General features: G+C 39.8%; 1 protein-coding gene across 2 annotated transcripts; it reads right to left on the bottom strand.

The window, feature by feature from the left end:
- Positions 1 to 1,607: 1,607 nt before the first annotated feature.
- Positions 1,608 to 15,207, bottom strand: LOC100180388 (SCO-spondin). Of its 2 annotated transcripts, XM_002122163.5 has the most exons (32): positions 15,069 to 15,207; positions 12,105 to 12,312; positions 11,762 to 11,886; positions 11,522 to 11,690; positions 11,084 to 11,140; positions 10,981 to 11,010; positions 10,101 to 10,242; positions 9,752 to 9,888; positions 9,528 to 9,658; positions 9,338 to 9,448; positions 9,114 to 9,189; positions 8,758 to 8,908; positions 8,362 to 8,600; positions 8,202 to 8,302; positions 7,894 to 8,008; positions 7,365 to 7,555; positions 6,969 to 7,234; positions 6,596 to 6,803; positions 6,402 to 6,522; positions 6,052 to 6,236; positions 5,728 to 5,887; positions 5,335 to 5,541; positions 5,036 to 5,169; positions 4,781 to 4,871; positions 4,145 to 4,341; positions 3,855 to 4,031; positions 3,503 to 3,744; positions 3,175 to 3,371; positions 2,903 to 3,099; positions 2,717 to 2,801; positions 2,443 to 2,605; positions 1,616 to 2,047 (listed from the first exon to the last, which is right to left on the bottom strand). In XM_002122163.5, the coding sequence occupies exons 2-32, from the start codon at positions 12,280 to 12,282 to the stop codon at positions 1,975 to 1,977; spliced, it is 4,656 nt and encodes a 1,551-aa protein (XP_002122199.2). In that variant the 5' UTR covers positions 12,283 to 12,312; positions 15,069 to 15,207; the 3' UTR covers positions 1,616 to 1,974. The 2 variants fall into 2 exon arrangements, with proteins under 2 accessions (XP_026691517.1, XP_002122199.2); XM_026835716.1 differs by lacking the exons at positions 10,981 to 11,010; positions 11,084 to 11,140 and adding an exon at positions 10,514 to 10,825 and having other exon boundaries at positions 1,608 to 2,047.
- Positions 15,208 to 15,856: the final 649 nt, after the last annotated feature.

The following is a 15,856-nucleotide window of genomic DNA, read 5'->3' as shown; positions in this document are numbered from 1 at the left end:
GATTATTTTTTGGGATTTTTTTTATGTATGCCTGATAATTTAGACAACCCATTAGTGACCACTGGATTGGAGCAATTTCCGTTAAGTGTCTTGCCCAAGGACACATACGCCAACAATGGTAGCAGCGTCGAGCCTTGAACCCACTACCTGGGTTACAGGCAGGCGCGCTAACCACTATACCACGGCGCCGGATTTATTTGTATCTTCGACTACAATAACAAAGGTTATGTTTAATGAACAGTTTTAAGATATGGGAATTAACAGGAAAACAGTTAATATCACGTTGAAAATATATTAAATGAAGGTGTATAGGTTAAAAAATACGACTGTAAAACCCTATAGGAAGAAACTCACAGTAGCTTGCAAATATTTAAAGAATGTTACAATGCATTTAAAAAAAGTGTGGAAAACTACTCGTTCAATGAGGTAGTCAGCTTTTTTTATTCAAAATTTCGGTCATAATGAAAAAACAAAATTTCCTAAAAGAAAGTTTACAAATCGTTAACAAATAACAGTTGTAAACACTGATAGATTCATTTATCTTTTTAATGAGTAAAAGTGCCAGTTCCAAAATGTGATGAGCGTTTATCCAGTTGTCTGCAGATGATTGCCATAAGATGAAAGTATTTTTAATCTCTAGTCTCTGCCAAAGAACGTTGATCTCCGCCAGCGTAGTGCTCCGCAATAAAGGGTGCCCACTAAATCCATGCTTAATATAAAAAGAAAAGAGAAAATTAAAGAGATTAATAATTTAGAAACATATGTCAAAGATAAAATAAATTTAAAGATTATAACACGCATCTGTCGTTATACCAAGCCTGTGGATAAGACAGAAGTCTTTATTCGATATAAGGCATGACCGTTAACCTTCAGATATTATAGGATGATTCACAGAGATGAGCGTTGATTTAGTATGTGCTGTGGTAAAAGTATAGGAAATGATGTGTAAGGATTTTTGACCTTGGTAAAAATTAAGATTATTTAAGGTTGCGTATAGGCACTGTTAAGGATATGTAGTTTGGCAGTGGAATGAAATTCAGTTGAAGGTAAAACGTGAATATCAGTGGGGGAAGATGGGACAATTGTTTATTCTATTTCTCGTCCCTTATTTACTAGTAAACACTCAAGGTATTATAAAATCTTATCCTTACAACTCTAATAGACTGTTGTTAACTATTTAAAATACAATCGAGATATTTGGATATTATGTGCTAAAGTTGTCCCGGTTTTCCCACCCTACGATATGATAGACAGCTGAAAACTAGTCTTATTTTTTTAATTTTCGTTTGGTATTACGATCTAGATAAGATGGTTTTGTGAGATCAGGTCAAGGACAATCATTTAATGACAGTTGGGTTGGAGTAAGGCGGTAAAGTGTCTTTATTAAGGAGCTCTAGCAACCAAAGCGAGAATAATATGAGTTTCGCATTTGCCAACCACCGACTCATTGAGTATTCGCATTCAATATTTAGCAAGAGGCGTAAACCATTAACATTATACACACGTGTTTCCGAATCTGAATAAAATGATGAAATATCGTATTTTTTCAATAAAACTAAAACTTCTTCTGAACTGTCTAAGCATCGTTCGTTTTACATTGACACTACTTTTTTCACGCGTATTACTTTATTAGTCATTCAATATGTGCTCAAAGTAAAAGCATTTATATTATGTGCAGCAACCGATCGTATATACAAAAAATCAAACATCCAACACAAACAAATCAAAAAACAAACCAAACCACCAAGAAAACGCATTTTTTGGATTGAAAAGAGTTGGGGCACCGTGTTGCTCGTATTGGTTTTATGATTGACATGGAATATCTACATTTTATGCTGATTAAAAAGTGGGAATTTGTGTGATTGGCACAGCGTTGACTATTTGTGAAGTTACATGACCGTTTTTAACTTGCAATGAAAAACACCAAAACTTTATTAGTAATGCTGAAAGATGAATGCTCGCATTCAACGATATTTAAGGCATTTCAATCTCTACAGATCTTCGTCGGCGGCGCTCACTTTGTTGGAACAATGGTGTGTGGTTGGTGCTGTAAAATAAACAGATTAAGGTGCTGTGAATCAAACTGACATTTGAAAATAGTTTTTTTTTGTATCGAAATGTTATGATATTTGTATAATTAAGATTTAACTATATAGTAGCATGGGGGAATACAGGACACCTTTAACAGATAATATTCAAATATCCTGATTGTGTTTTAAACAATTAACAACGCTTTATATGAGCCGTAAAGATACAGTTTTATAATTTTTTGAATGTTTTTTTGTTTATACTAGCTTATGAGACGAGAAAATAGAATAAGAAGGTGTCCCGTCTTCCCCCACCCTACTGTATATTGAGGTGTTTATTGAACCTTTTAGAACAAACAGTATAAAAGAACCACGTATGGTATATTTGCATCACTTTATATTAGGTGAAACTTACCATTGCACATTAATAACCCTCGTGCCAGGTGGACAGATTCTTGTTACATTTTCCCACCGTTGTGTACATCCATTACCACGGAGACGAACCTGCAGACGGATGGGGCTGGTGCCATCAAGACAGCACGCACTCCAACCACTCCATCCAAAGTCACAGCAAGGTCCTGTAACGATATTGTTAGTAAGACTTGTGTATTCGGAGAGTTCGTGAACTTGCGTGGCTTACATGCCACATCTATATCATAGTTGTTAGCCCTTTATTTATGCTAACTTGCCTGCATTGCATGCTGTAGAGCGAGTTTCTCCTCCGAGGCAAAGACTTGTTCCAGCTGCTCCTCCGCGGCATTTTCTTGAGCGGGTCTAATAAGAAACACAATTGTAAGAATATACTCAAACTTATATGTGTTTTTTTGAGTTAAAGAGCTGATATTTATGAAGGCTGACTAAAACCGCATTCTTACCTTGATTCCATCACCGCATGATGCGCTGCATGGTCCCCATGTGCTCCAACCATCCCAGATAGCACACGGGTTATCGTTGCAAACGGTGGAGTCCGAGACGATTTGTCCAGTGCAGCTTTGTGTTCGGCTTCTTGATTTTCGTCCACCACCGCAAGTCTTGGTACAAGCGCTCCATTGTGTCCATAGACCGAATGCACCTATACGTATTGTGCAAATTTAGGAACGCTGTTCTCGCTCGCTAAACTACAGCGTGTTATTATATTCCTACAAACCTGGGAATGTGTTGCATTCAATGGTTTCTTGTTGTGGCCTCTCTCCACAAGTGTGTGTTCTTGTTCTTCGGGCAACCCCACCTCCACATGAAGCAGTGCAGTGCACTATACGCAGCCAATTCATTCCATTGGATCCAGGGGTGGTGTAACACTCAACAGTCTCTACTTCGCTATCCTGACAAGAGTGGGATCGGAATCTAGAAAGAAACAAATACCCATATAAATATTAAAAAATTCACAATAAAACCCAAAGACCAGTTACCAGACGCTTGTTTCACAAAAAGTACACTAAACTCCTGAATTGTGTCCAAGATCTTCGTTGTCTTACCTTCTCTGAACTCCGCCCTTGCAACTAGCAGAGCACTGTGTGTAGGCGGTCCATTCTTGCCAGAATTGTGGTGGAGCAAAGCAATCTTGCCTTTGGAAAAAGTCTCCCATACAACCATCTTGTCCTGGGGTTCCACCTTGGCATTGCCTAGATCTGGTCACCTGTGACTGACCGCAACTAACTGGGCACTGACTCCATGAAGTCCAGCCCGACCAATATGGGCAAGGTTGTGTGTTGCATGCCTAAAAATAAAGTCACCTTTTTACATTTGCTCACTGCAAGGGGCACAAAGTGTTTTTGAATATTTATTGAATATGATTGTATTTAAGTGAAAATTAAACGATCGACTTACGCCTGGTTGCATATCGTCTTCAAGTCCGCATGTGTGTCCTCGTCTTCTCATTGAGGAACCTCCTCCGCAGGAAGCACTGCACGAACTCCATCCAGTCCAGTCAGTGAAAACGCCGCTAAATGTGTTACATTCCTCTGTTACCACTTCAGTTAGAAGGCCACATGGGTGTGTTCGTGCCTGTTGTAAAGTAATATTTTATTAGATCTGCTGGTTAGGCTAACCGAGTATAGGTTTGGTGTCAGTTTAATATATGCTTGACTGATTTATTTTTAAACATGAGCGGTACTTACTCTGCTACGGTTTCCACCCCCGCATGATACAGAACATGGAGTCCACAATTGCCACTCATTATATGGCCCTGGGTTTGTGTTGCACATTCTTTCTTCCATTTCTTGTTGTTGTGTACATGTCTGTTGTCGGCTTCGAGTCTGCATACCTCCGCAGCTGCTGGAGCATGATGTCCACATTGACCACACAGTATAGGAACCTGCACGTAATGGCTACAATGTAAACCTTTGGCAAAACTAAGATTTAATATAATAGCAAGAATAATGGTTTAACACCAAATGCGGCATGACAAAGTTTCAGTATAATTTAGGCGACGTCATAAAGCCATTAATGGCTTTGGCTAATTAGCCTAAATTAGAAAACTTCCAATCGCAAGATTCTAAAAGCACTTAAAACATTTTTTTCTATTCTCAAACTGAATATATACATTGTATATAGTACTGTGGGGTAAGATGGGACATCATTAGCACATAATATTTAAATATCCTGATCGTGTTTTAAACAATTAACAACTGTCTACACGAGTCGTGAGGATACGGTTTTATAATTCTTTGAATGTTTTTTATTTACTACTAAAAGGGACAGGAAAATAGAATGAAAAGGTGCCCCACCTTCTCCCATTCTACTATATATCTTACCAGTGTGTGTGTTGCATGCTTCGGTCTGGCTCTCATCTTGTTGACATCTGTGGGATCGTGTTCGGCTTCTGAATCCTCCGTTACATGAAGCCTGTCCGATAAGTTTTTTGTTAATTTTATGACGCTCAAGCTGCTACGGTTATCTTTTCAATGTTTTACTCCAAACTTGTGTAGAAAATGGAACCACAGCTTCATGTGTTATATGTTGCATTATATACGCTTTAGTTCATATTTACAATAACCAATGTAACTTACAGAGCATGCAGTCCAGCTTCTCCATACAGACCAATCTCCAGCTCCGGCATTACATTCCTCAGATTCAAATCCAATGCCTGGACATGTGAGTGTTGTTGTTTCCAAGACGCAACGTCTCTGTCTTGTTCGGGATCCTAAAGTGACATAAAACATTGTTACCTTAAATCGGAAATTATAGTAAAAGCAATGCAGTGGGGAGTCGGAGTCATACAGTGGGTATATAAAAAAACAACCTCGGTTCAACCCTCGTGATATATATGAACAATACATTCGAAAATGCGCAGAATGTACCAACTTACCACTGAAGCAGGAAACTGAGCAAAGAGTCCATCTTGTCCATGCTGACCAGTATGGACATCTGTTAGTTGCACAAGCCTGGGTATCAATGATTTGTCCGGAGCAAGTATTGACACGAGTTCTAGATTGAGTTCCACCATCACACTGTACAACTTCTCCCAATTGATTCTGACAAGCTCCAAATGGCGTCCATTCGCTCGTGGATCCGGCTGAAGTTATAGAAAGGGATAAAAGGCTTGAAAACAGTCAATGGCGTGTAGCGGATTAGTAAGTACTGTGTGTGTCATTATATTGGTTTCGAAATTCGGGAACTACTTGTAAGAACAAATACAACATAATTTGAGAGTTTTATTAATATATACATGAAAGAAACACGTAGATAAAGTTGAACTTACATCCAGCATTGCATTGTTTGAAGTCGGTGGCAACAGGTCGACCATCAGAGCAGATGTCCATCCTCACACGTTGTTGACGTCCCAAGCCACAGCTCACAGAACATGCACTCCATGGTTCCCAATCAAGAAGCCCGCAGCATCGGTTTGTAGCACATTCACGCTAAAGACAAAACATATAAGTTAAGAAGTTGTTAAAAAAGGCTATCGAAAGAAACAACTTTGATACATGGATTGCAAAAGCCATAACAAGCTGCTCTGCAGCAGTACTTTACAATGCTATCTTTCTGAAAGTTATATAATGTGCTTTCTTTCGAGTTTGCCTACCGTATCAGATTGGTCACTATTTCCACAAACGCCACGTCTTGTTCGGGATTGTTGTCCACCACCGCATGAAGCTGTGCAAGATCCCCACAATGTCCACAATGCATATGATGGAGCGGCTCCACAAGGTCGTGATTCAGCATCCGGTTGCAATCCGCAGTTGTGGAACCTTTGTCTCACTTGTGTGCCTGTTTAAGCAAAATATATTTACACGAGGTCGAAACTGAGTGTTTCAAACATCTATTTTTCAGTACCGTAGATACGGTAAAATCAGATGAATATATAGTCAAAAAATGCGGGCTTGTTGTTGTTGATTTTGGGCTAACAATGAAAGCAACCACGGTTATTTTTACCTCCAGCACAAACTTGCGAGCAAGCTCCCCATTGTGTCCATACTCCGTAGTTACCACCGCCTCCGCAGGCTTGGGTTTCAGAATCCGATTCTGTGGTACATTGGTGGAACTTGCGACGGATCTGCAGTTAATAGCTCAAATTAGACATGTTCAATTTTGTTTCTAATATTACAGAAGAAAAGTTTCCAACATACCCTAGTGCCGGTGCAAGTACTGGAGCATGTTGTCCATTGACCCCACTCTCGGAAATTGCCAGGGTTACCACATTCTTGTGATTCGAACCTGTCTGGCAAACCGCAGTTATGTTCGTATCGTCTGGTTTGTCTTCCACCAGAGCAAGTCTGTGAGCATGGACCCCATGGTCCTGGTGCTCCGAAAGCTGCTGGTTCGATGACGCATTGTCTGTAAGTTAAAGATTTTATAGCATTACAAAACATTTTCGAATATTTTTGAATTTTGTTTTATATCGTATGCAAAATGTTATGACTCAAGCTAAGTTAAACGAAAGCTATGTATAAAGATGTAAAGGACTAAACCGTTATGTGGCATCTGTGTTTGGGCACTTACTGTTGTTCAACTTGAGCTTCTTTGGTTCCACAGATGTGAGTTCGTCGTTTGGCCTGGAATCCAACACCGCAGGTGCGTGAACATTGTCCCCAAGCTGACCATTGTGTGTAGCCTCCGTCAACACCACAGAATTGAGACTGTCTTTGATTAAGTGCCGAGTTGCAGCTGTGGATTTTCGTTCTGGTTTGAGTTCCACCAAGACAAGATTGACTGCAAGCGCTCCATTGTGACCATTCACCAAGCTCACCGGAAGAAATGTAGCAGAACTGTAAATAAAAACATTTAAATGAGTTTAAGCTGTATACAGTGAATGTAACCGCTATTGAAACAACAAAATGATCCTAAGAACATCGTCAGTTTAAAACTAATGCCTTTTTAATTTAGAAGTTTGCTTACTTGGTTTTGTACGACTTCTGGAAGACGGTTGGGGCAGTTGCTGACGCGTCGCCTTGATCGGGATCCGTAGCCGCAGGTCCTGGAACATGCAGACCATTCGCCGTAATCGAAATAGTTGCAGCAGATTTCAGTACCACATGCACGGACTTCTTGTTCAGCACCACCGTTGTTGCCAGCTCCAAGATTGGCAGCTGCATAAAAATATTGAATCAATGCCAATGCTACATTGCTACAATAAACACAATGAAATTTCGAGAAGTGGTTATCAGAAATGATTAACATAATCACAATAAATCTGCTTTAACCAAACTAAAACCGCGAGTTTGTGTACAATTGCTCGCAGCCCCGGTTCGTAAACATGTATAATAGGGTGGGGGAGATGGGACACCTATTCATTTTATAAAACCATATCCTTACGACTCCCATAGACCGTTCTAAAATTGTTTAAATATACGATCAAGATATTTAGATACTATGTGCTAAAGGTGTCCCGTCTTCCCCCATCCCACTATATGACGTTTTAACTTACGGCATGAGTGTACTCTAGTTCGAGATTGTTGGCCTCCACCGCAGGTTCTTGAACACAAACTCCATGAAGAGTAGACTCCCCATGATCCAAACGCTCCACAAGCTTGGGTTTCGGTCTACGCATTATAGGCAGTAACGTTAAAACAGACTACTCTGTACAATCAATGTATATATATATGCTCGGTTCTATAAAATGAAATTTTCGCTAGACAGTATTTTTATTATATTTATACCTCACTGAACCAATGCACCACCGTCACAAAACTTAAGTCGGGTTATTTGAAATTATAACCTGTGACATAAACTTACTTGTGCATCTCGTGTGCAAACGTCAAATCGTCTTCTCGTTTGAGTACCTCCTGAGCATGACTGAGAGCAGGGGGAATAACCGGTCCATTGACCATACACTCCTATTAACATTACGATATATTATAAAACACTCTACATTTAATAACTTTAATCAAATTACCATTTCCTCCACATGGACGATTTTCAACGCGAGGTGTTTCTCCACAGGTGTGTCTTTGAACACGTGATTGTTGTCCACCGCATGTGTTACTGCATGATGACCATTGTGTCCATTCTTGGTAGAAACCAGCTGGTCCGCAAGGAACAGCGTCCTGCTCAACATTATTGGTACAACTGTGGGTACGGGTTCTTCGGGCGGTACCTCCTGGGCAAGTAGAAGAGCATGCCTCTGGTGCTGACCTGCGGATTTAACAAAAAATGCATTTTATGTCAAAAGAGCAGCAGTACATATCTCGGTGATGGGTTTCATTACCATGTTAGAACATATGAGTACCCATTTTTTATGGATTTCGATTTAGGATCTTTTGTAAGTTAACGATGTGTATTGTACACCTACCAGTCAGAGAAATCTCCAAGAGCACCGCATTGTTCTTGTGCAACCTCCAGGTTTTCCCTGCATGAATGAGACCTAGATCTGGATCGGATTCCACCTGCACAAGTGCTGCTACAATCTCCCCATGGACTCCATGGTCCGTAGTTACCAGAACCTAGAATAAAAATTGAATTAGACATTCTGCCAGTTGTTGTGAATTGCTGACAAATCAACCAAAATAATAATAAAAAAACTAAATAGTTCTATTCTGTAAAACTAAATGCCCTTTTCAGCAAACATTATAGTTCTATTGTGTATGGTGTGCAGGTTGCTTAATGTTTATGTCTCAGTACCACAACGCGCATAAAATTATTGTTTACCTAGATTGCAAGCTTGAGATTCGCTTTGATTTGGAACATCTGGGCAGATATCTGATCGAATTCGAACTTGAGTTCCCTGTTAATAAATATGATTATAACAGCTCCAAATACATTTCATACTTATAGGTTCAGGTGGAGCATATGCTTATACAATACTTTATGTTTGGGCGGATTTGATATGATAATCAAATAATTTCAATTTCAGCTAGTATAAAACACCATACCTGCCCACAGGTTGTACTGCATTCGTTCCAACCGGACCATTCCAATTTTCCGCAGCATATTCCTGTTCCACAAGCCTGTTGTTCCGAGATGGGACCATCACAAGTGTGGGTCTGGTGGGCGGTAAACGTATTAAATGTGTGAAACGTGGCAGCAATGTAGAGAAATACAACTGGAAATATTCCAACTTACCCTTGATCGTGATCTTGTTCCACCACCACATGAAACCGAGCAGACTGACCACACTGACCAGTTAAGGAAAGTACCTCGATTGTTAAGACCAGTGTTGCAAGCCAGAGACTCAGATGATGCCCCAATACATCCTACAGTAAAACAACAAAACGTTACAAAATTGGTGCCAAAAACTAAAGCTTAACCCTCTGATGTTTAATGAAAATTTACAAACCGGTACTTACCGACTTGTCCAATGTTTCCACCATGGCAAGATCGGGTTCGTGTTCGTGCTCCATCACCACAACTGCTGCTGCATGGACTGTATCCTGACCATCCACTCCAGTACCCGCAGATCATTCCAATTGGGTTGGCACAGCTCCTACAAAATAACACAATACGTTAACATAAGGTAAATGCGTTTGCCAATAGAAAACCCAAAACCGATTGGTTCGTTACTAAATACCCACTCGGGACATTTTAAACCACAACTCAACATTAAACGAATATATGGAATCGGTTCCTGACAATTATACGTCCAAAAGAGCCCAACGACGACTATATTACGCTATGTACAGTTTGAATTGAACTTGCCTTTTAAACACACAAGCCCCTTGGCAAGCACCGGTACCAGGTACACAGTTTTGACAACGACGGAATCTGGTTTGGACTCCAGCTCCGCATACACCTTCACATCGGCCCCAACCTGACCATGGATACCAAAAGCATCTGCTTGCTGTGAAACAAAGACGTTTCAGACGCGCTTTTTAAACATGCACGAATGATTTAAACAAAGCAGGGTCTCGTACCTTTTTGCATGCAAACATGTAATAGGGTAATGCATATACCGCAATTCGTATACATTTTTAACCTTTGGCAATAACTATCCATATTCTGCTAAAACTACTAAAACGAAATCGAATATGGAAAACACACCAACACTCAAATCCACCTTCACATCTATATATGTAAATATCCTCGTTAATTAACGTCCAGTGTCGACTTACGAAATCCTGGGTCACGGATCGTTGTCTGGGGCACAAAAATTATTGGTGCTGGTGTGGTAGTAGTTTGGGTGGTTCTTGGTGGTGGTGGGATGGTAGTGGTGGTGATGATAATTATATTGTCTGGTAAATCAATTGGAGTCCCGGTTCTATCTCGGAAAATGCGTAAAGCATTGAACAAGGCTATTCGGTCGGCCTCGACGAGAACACCAGGCTCGAGTAGCCTTTGTGTTAAAGCTGGACCCCAGTCGAGTAGTCTTCGAATCGCTGATTCGTCAAGACGTATCGCACGTTGAATAATAACCACAATGTTTCCTATACGGACATGAATTTCTCAATTGCTGTTTAGGTTTGTTTAGGCTTCCTCTGCTTGCCTGCTGCTGCGACCACCCAAAAACAAGGACATACACCATGCATTGTAAGCCTATGTATAACTCAGCATGCATTTAAAAATCTTTTGTACTACTTACATGATGTCGGTCGAGTAACAGGGATATAAGCTGATAAAACAATTTTTTTTAAAAACTTTTTTTTTGAGTTTTATTTTAAAATGCTGGCATCATTTATACTTACTTGTACGTTGTGGCAATGTCGGGTAAAATGGCTGATACTGTGTCATGACGTATTGCTCTGTTATGTGCATGTTAGAAGCGGTTAGTTGTTAGTCAGAACTATATTGGTTAGTAAGCTCGTTAGCGCATAAGTTACTATTAAGATTTTGGTTGGCGTTAGAAAGTTAAACTACGAAAAGCATGCATTGAGCAAAAAGATGTGTGCGTTAAAGAAACTGTATGCTACAGTATTGTTAATTTGGCCCGGGCATTATTAATAGTGTATGTGTTAGTAACATAACGTAATACATGGTAGTTTGTTAATACAACGTAACTCAGCTGGCAGAGCAGAGGAAATTGGTAGTTAGGAATTTATTTAAATACAACCCTAATTACCATTATCTATTTACATCAGGAATGTTCATATCATTAAAATACGTGTGAAGCGTGTTATACATACCTGCGCATAAGGTTGGCTGGCTGCTGAATGTACAGTCAACTACTGCCTGGACTCCAGGAAAGCTCTGTTTGATGTCTGAAGAGTTTTCTGATACTGTGTCGTACATTTCTTCAAGTCTGGCGATAACGTACGTCTCAGCTCTCTTTTTCTGGCACGTTGCCTCGTTCGTCTGTAAAACGGAAACTCATTAGAGTGCCTGGTCGTTTTAGAAGGCTTAGTACTGAAACGTAATTCAAATACCTCTTCGTCTAAAATGTAACAACACGGCTTTCCGCTGTTTTCGCATGAAGTCTGGTTAAAGTCGCCAGTCATACAAAGTTCAACGGGGTCCTCTTCTTGGTTAGACGATGGTAAACAGAACATTCCTGGAGAAAAGCATATTTAAGTTGCCGTAGGTTGCAGCATATTATAATGCACTTTTGGCGATCCATATTATCTAATCTGATATAATCTCCAAAATTTAAAGTCGCCTTTTGTATGCACACAAACAATAGACACGTTTTGCTGCAATGTGACTTCGAATATTTATTCAACTATCACGTTGTGACTGCTGCAAGGCAATAAGATAATCTATGTAACTTACTTATTGCGGTCTCGATCATTGCTTGAGTCTGGACCAGTCTTTCATTGAAAAGTGGATCTTCTGTTGTTGTAGTAGCAGTGGTTGGTGCGGCAGTGGTGGTCGTCGCTGTTGTGGTGGTACGCTGACTGAGAACAGTAGCGACCAGCGCAAAGGTCAAAGCGATGCTTAACGATCGCATTTTCGGGCACTATCTAAAGGCTGACAATACCTAAAGAAAAAACAAAATTATAGTAGGTTGATTAAGATGGTTCATATTTTTAATCGTTTTGACCGTCCAGTTTGGTAGTATAAAAAAAATATTTAGAAAATTATTTAAACATATCTTCACAATATTATGTGCTACCGGTAAATTTTCGCCAGACGATAATATATATTGAACCCTACACGAGCGTATTTCTTAAACGGTTTAATATAAGTAAGCAGGACGCAACACATACCTGATGCATTAAAATAAAAAACACATTATTTAGTGGCGCAATAAAAATGTTCCAATGGTTATGCACATAACCTGCCCTAGAGCTATTAAGAATGTGCTGCATATTTGGCAGTTTACACTCTCTAAACACCCTTATTATGCTAAAGTTGTCACTTAGCCGGACATTAACGGTGCCCGTGTCTGATTAGCTTGACACGGGGCAGCACAAGGTGGAATAATTACACGAATCGGCGGCATCGGTTGCTGATAACTTGTCCGTGCTGACCCGCGGGTCGCGAGTCGTGACCGCCAAAATATTTTTTCCAGGAAATATAAAGCGAACGCGTGCTCTAAACGTCTCCGAATCGTGGTAGTTTGGAGGCCCCTGATCGGCTTGCTTAACTAGAAGCTTCCTCTCTCGCATAGGATCGATATTCTGCTAATGCGATTATGCACCTAACGGTAGTTCAAGATATGATCTTAGCACGCCTTGCACCTTTTAACGTTTGGGTGTATCTCGGTTAAACTGCTGGACTTTATGCCTGTTTACCCTCCAAACATTCGAGCTATCATCACAAGGTGGTGAAAAGAGCTCTCCTGGAAGAGGTAACTTTATTGAGACGACTTAGCGAGCCGATCAGACCTCGCGCCAGGTTCTAAGCTCTCTGTCACTCGCCCTAAGGGGCTGACGTTGTAGATCCGGTTTCCTACTCAATTTATATATACGCTTGCTGCGAGAGTTTTTCATGGGTGTTTTTTCTCTTCTTTACCCTTCCAAGTCGATTAATTGGAGCGGACGAAATACTATCAGAACAACAAGGTTCATCAGTTTATTCTGGCCATAATTTGTCCCTATGAACCTTACTTTCCAGTTTTATGTACCCGATAGCCCCTTATCTAGATTCTATAAGTACCATTTTTTTTCAAATCAAATGGTCGGCAGTATACTGTACTTTGCTTGCTATCTTTTTAATGTTGGTATATCTGCTGGTATATCTGCTTCTTAATCCTAACATGCAAAAGTTTCCTGGAAAACGTATTCATAATCTGTGAAAAGTAGCAATGAAACTATATATTTTCTTGCTACATTATTTTAAAGCTCTCTTCCTGAATAAATTATCTTAGTAATTGAAAGGTGGGCTATATAGCATCTAAATAACAATCTGCGACAAATGAACGCTTAGAGCTAACGACTGTACGGGCTCGGTGCCCCGGCACCACCAGCCACGCCTTGCCGGGAGCGCCTTGTACTCCGACGGCCACTCAGCGACATGCACGGAAGTATGTGAGATCGTACCACACTCGCAATGATCTCATACTGCCTGTGCATGCTCTGTTTATAAACCCTCGCCTATGTTGTCAAGTTACCACAAGAAAAACTGTGTTACGAGCAGTTCACCTGTTCTAAAACGATCTAATTAGCAAGCCACCACCCTTATACACTACGCTGTCGTGGACGGCTTGTGTATAATATGCATCCCACCGCGCCCACGGCAATTTTCCGCTAACGTGTGAAGTGATTTTAGTTTACTATCCACGTCATGTATGACGATTTTCTTAGTCGGAATACACGACAAAGCATGTCGGCAATGTTTAGTATGCTTGGCGCGGCGTATAATTCGAAGTACTTAAAATTGATAATGCATACCACAGCATTGCGAACTTTATAATAAGCGGGGCAGCTTTAAGGTAATACCGAACGAAAATGTCGCTACAAACGTGTTTATAAATTCACCATGAAAAATAGTGAATTCATAAGCACATAATAAGCCAAAATATTCTGATCGTGTTTTAGGCAGTTATAACGACGGTCTCTGGAAGTCGTGAGGATACGGTTTTATAATTCTTTGTTTGAATGTTTCATGCTGTCTACTATAGTTTACTTACGGGATTAGAAAATAGAATAAAAAGGTGTCCCATCTTTCCCCACCCGAATATACGTATTTATACAAAGCAATTCAGAAATCCAAATTATGTTAAGAAAAATGTTTAGTGTTTTGAACACTCGCAATACATTATTTTATTGCAAATCCATAAAAGTGGTGGCGCGACTTATTAAATTTCGTCCCTAATCTTACGGACTGCTGGCAGACTATCATATGTTCGCACATAATCGTCCTTATAGGTCACTTACTAAGTCATAACAGGCCGTCTGGGGTATTGTATTCCGAACTTGTTTTTATAAACCTTAAAATCTCGGGTGGCATATATCTCTTGTTACAAAAACGGATATGCCGATTTCTGTAAAGGCTACAAAACACCACAAACCGCAAATTATGGTGAATTTTCCTGTAGGTCTTTACTGCGGTAAAAATATACAAGCATACCGCTACCGAAAAAGGAATATATTTCACAAAATATTTTGGGGTTTAGTAAAAGTCTGTTTTGTTATCATGTTTTAAATTTTGCCATATTACACTATTTACAATTTAAAGTTTAAAATCGTAATATAAAAGTTATGTATCATAGCAATTTGTATATGGTTAAATTTTTTGTAATCATAACAATTTGTATATAGTTAAATTTACAAACGCTATCATAAACCTCACCTCGCAATGCTATAGCAGGAACTTGCTGTGGGTTTTCCTTTGTTGGATTCTGAGTACCGAGCAGCCGGTACTGAAGATGAAAACCAAAATTCGTGGAATAATTTCAATTTTGATTAAAGAATAAAATAAGGACGAAAAAGGAAAATTAAATTTAAAAAAAGGAGCTTACTTCTACATTTACGGGCGTAATACTACCACTGCTGCTTATTCCTAAATCGTCTAGTCTAGTCAAACTAAATTTATAAAAGTAGGCGATATCGCTCACACTTATTAAACACCGTAATTATTTAGCAATTAACGCAATTCGAAAATGTTACGAACGTTTCCCCACCCACTCGAAAATTAGTTCTATTTCTGCCATCACCAGCGAAGTAATAACTTGCCAGGAGCTATTTTTGGTCACTTTATATGCTGTGTAGAAACGGACTGCAAAGCATGGACACGTCAATGTCCGCAATTAGACCGCAAACTTATACCCGAATACCTTTTTCAACATTCCGCCCCACCAATAAACAAGACTTCTAAAATGCAATCCGATTAGACAGGTGCTACATCCGCAGAGAACAGCGTATTGTGTGGAAACGTATACCGTGTCGAATCTGCTGCGCTTCGTGTCGAAAACGGTCGTTGCCGGAAAAATAATAAACTTTTCTAAAAGTGGTTTACTAATATCGGTCATGCTACGTACGAGGTAATTGGAACAACAACTCAACTACTTTTCAATTGTCCCCAAATCGTTGCAATTGATTGTCTATGCCGAGCTTCGGAAAATAGTGGGCAGTTTTACA

The sequence above is a fragment of the Ciona intestinalis genome, chromosome 8 (genome assembly GCF_000224145.3).
Source record: "Ciona intestinalis chromosome 8, KH, whole genome shotgun sequence".
NCBI lineage: Eukaryota > Metazoa > Chordata > Ascidiacea > Phlebobranchia > Cionidae > Ciona > Ciona intestinalis.
Note: the sequence above shows the minus strand (reverse complement) of the source record. Positions and strands in the feature narration are given on the sequence as shown.

Excerpts from the sequence above, each read along its gene's own strand:
- LOC100180388 (XM_026835716.1), bottom strand. The coding sequence starts at position 12,282 with ATGCGATCGTTAAGCATCGCTTTGACCTTTGCGCTGGTCGCTACTGTT. Across the intron at positions 7,235-7,364 it reads CAGAAGTCGTACAAAACCAA|TTCTGCTACATTTCTTCCGG; the intron begins GTAAGCAAACTT and ends TTTTATTTACAG. Across the intron at positions 4,872-5,035 it reads GAAGCTGGACTGCATGCTCT|GCTTCATGTAACGGAGGATT; the intron begins GTAAGTTACATT and ends CTTATCGGACAG.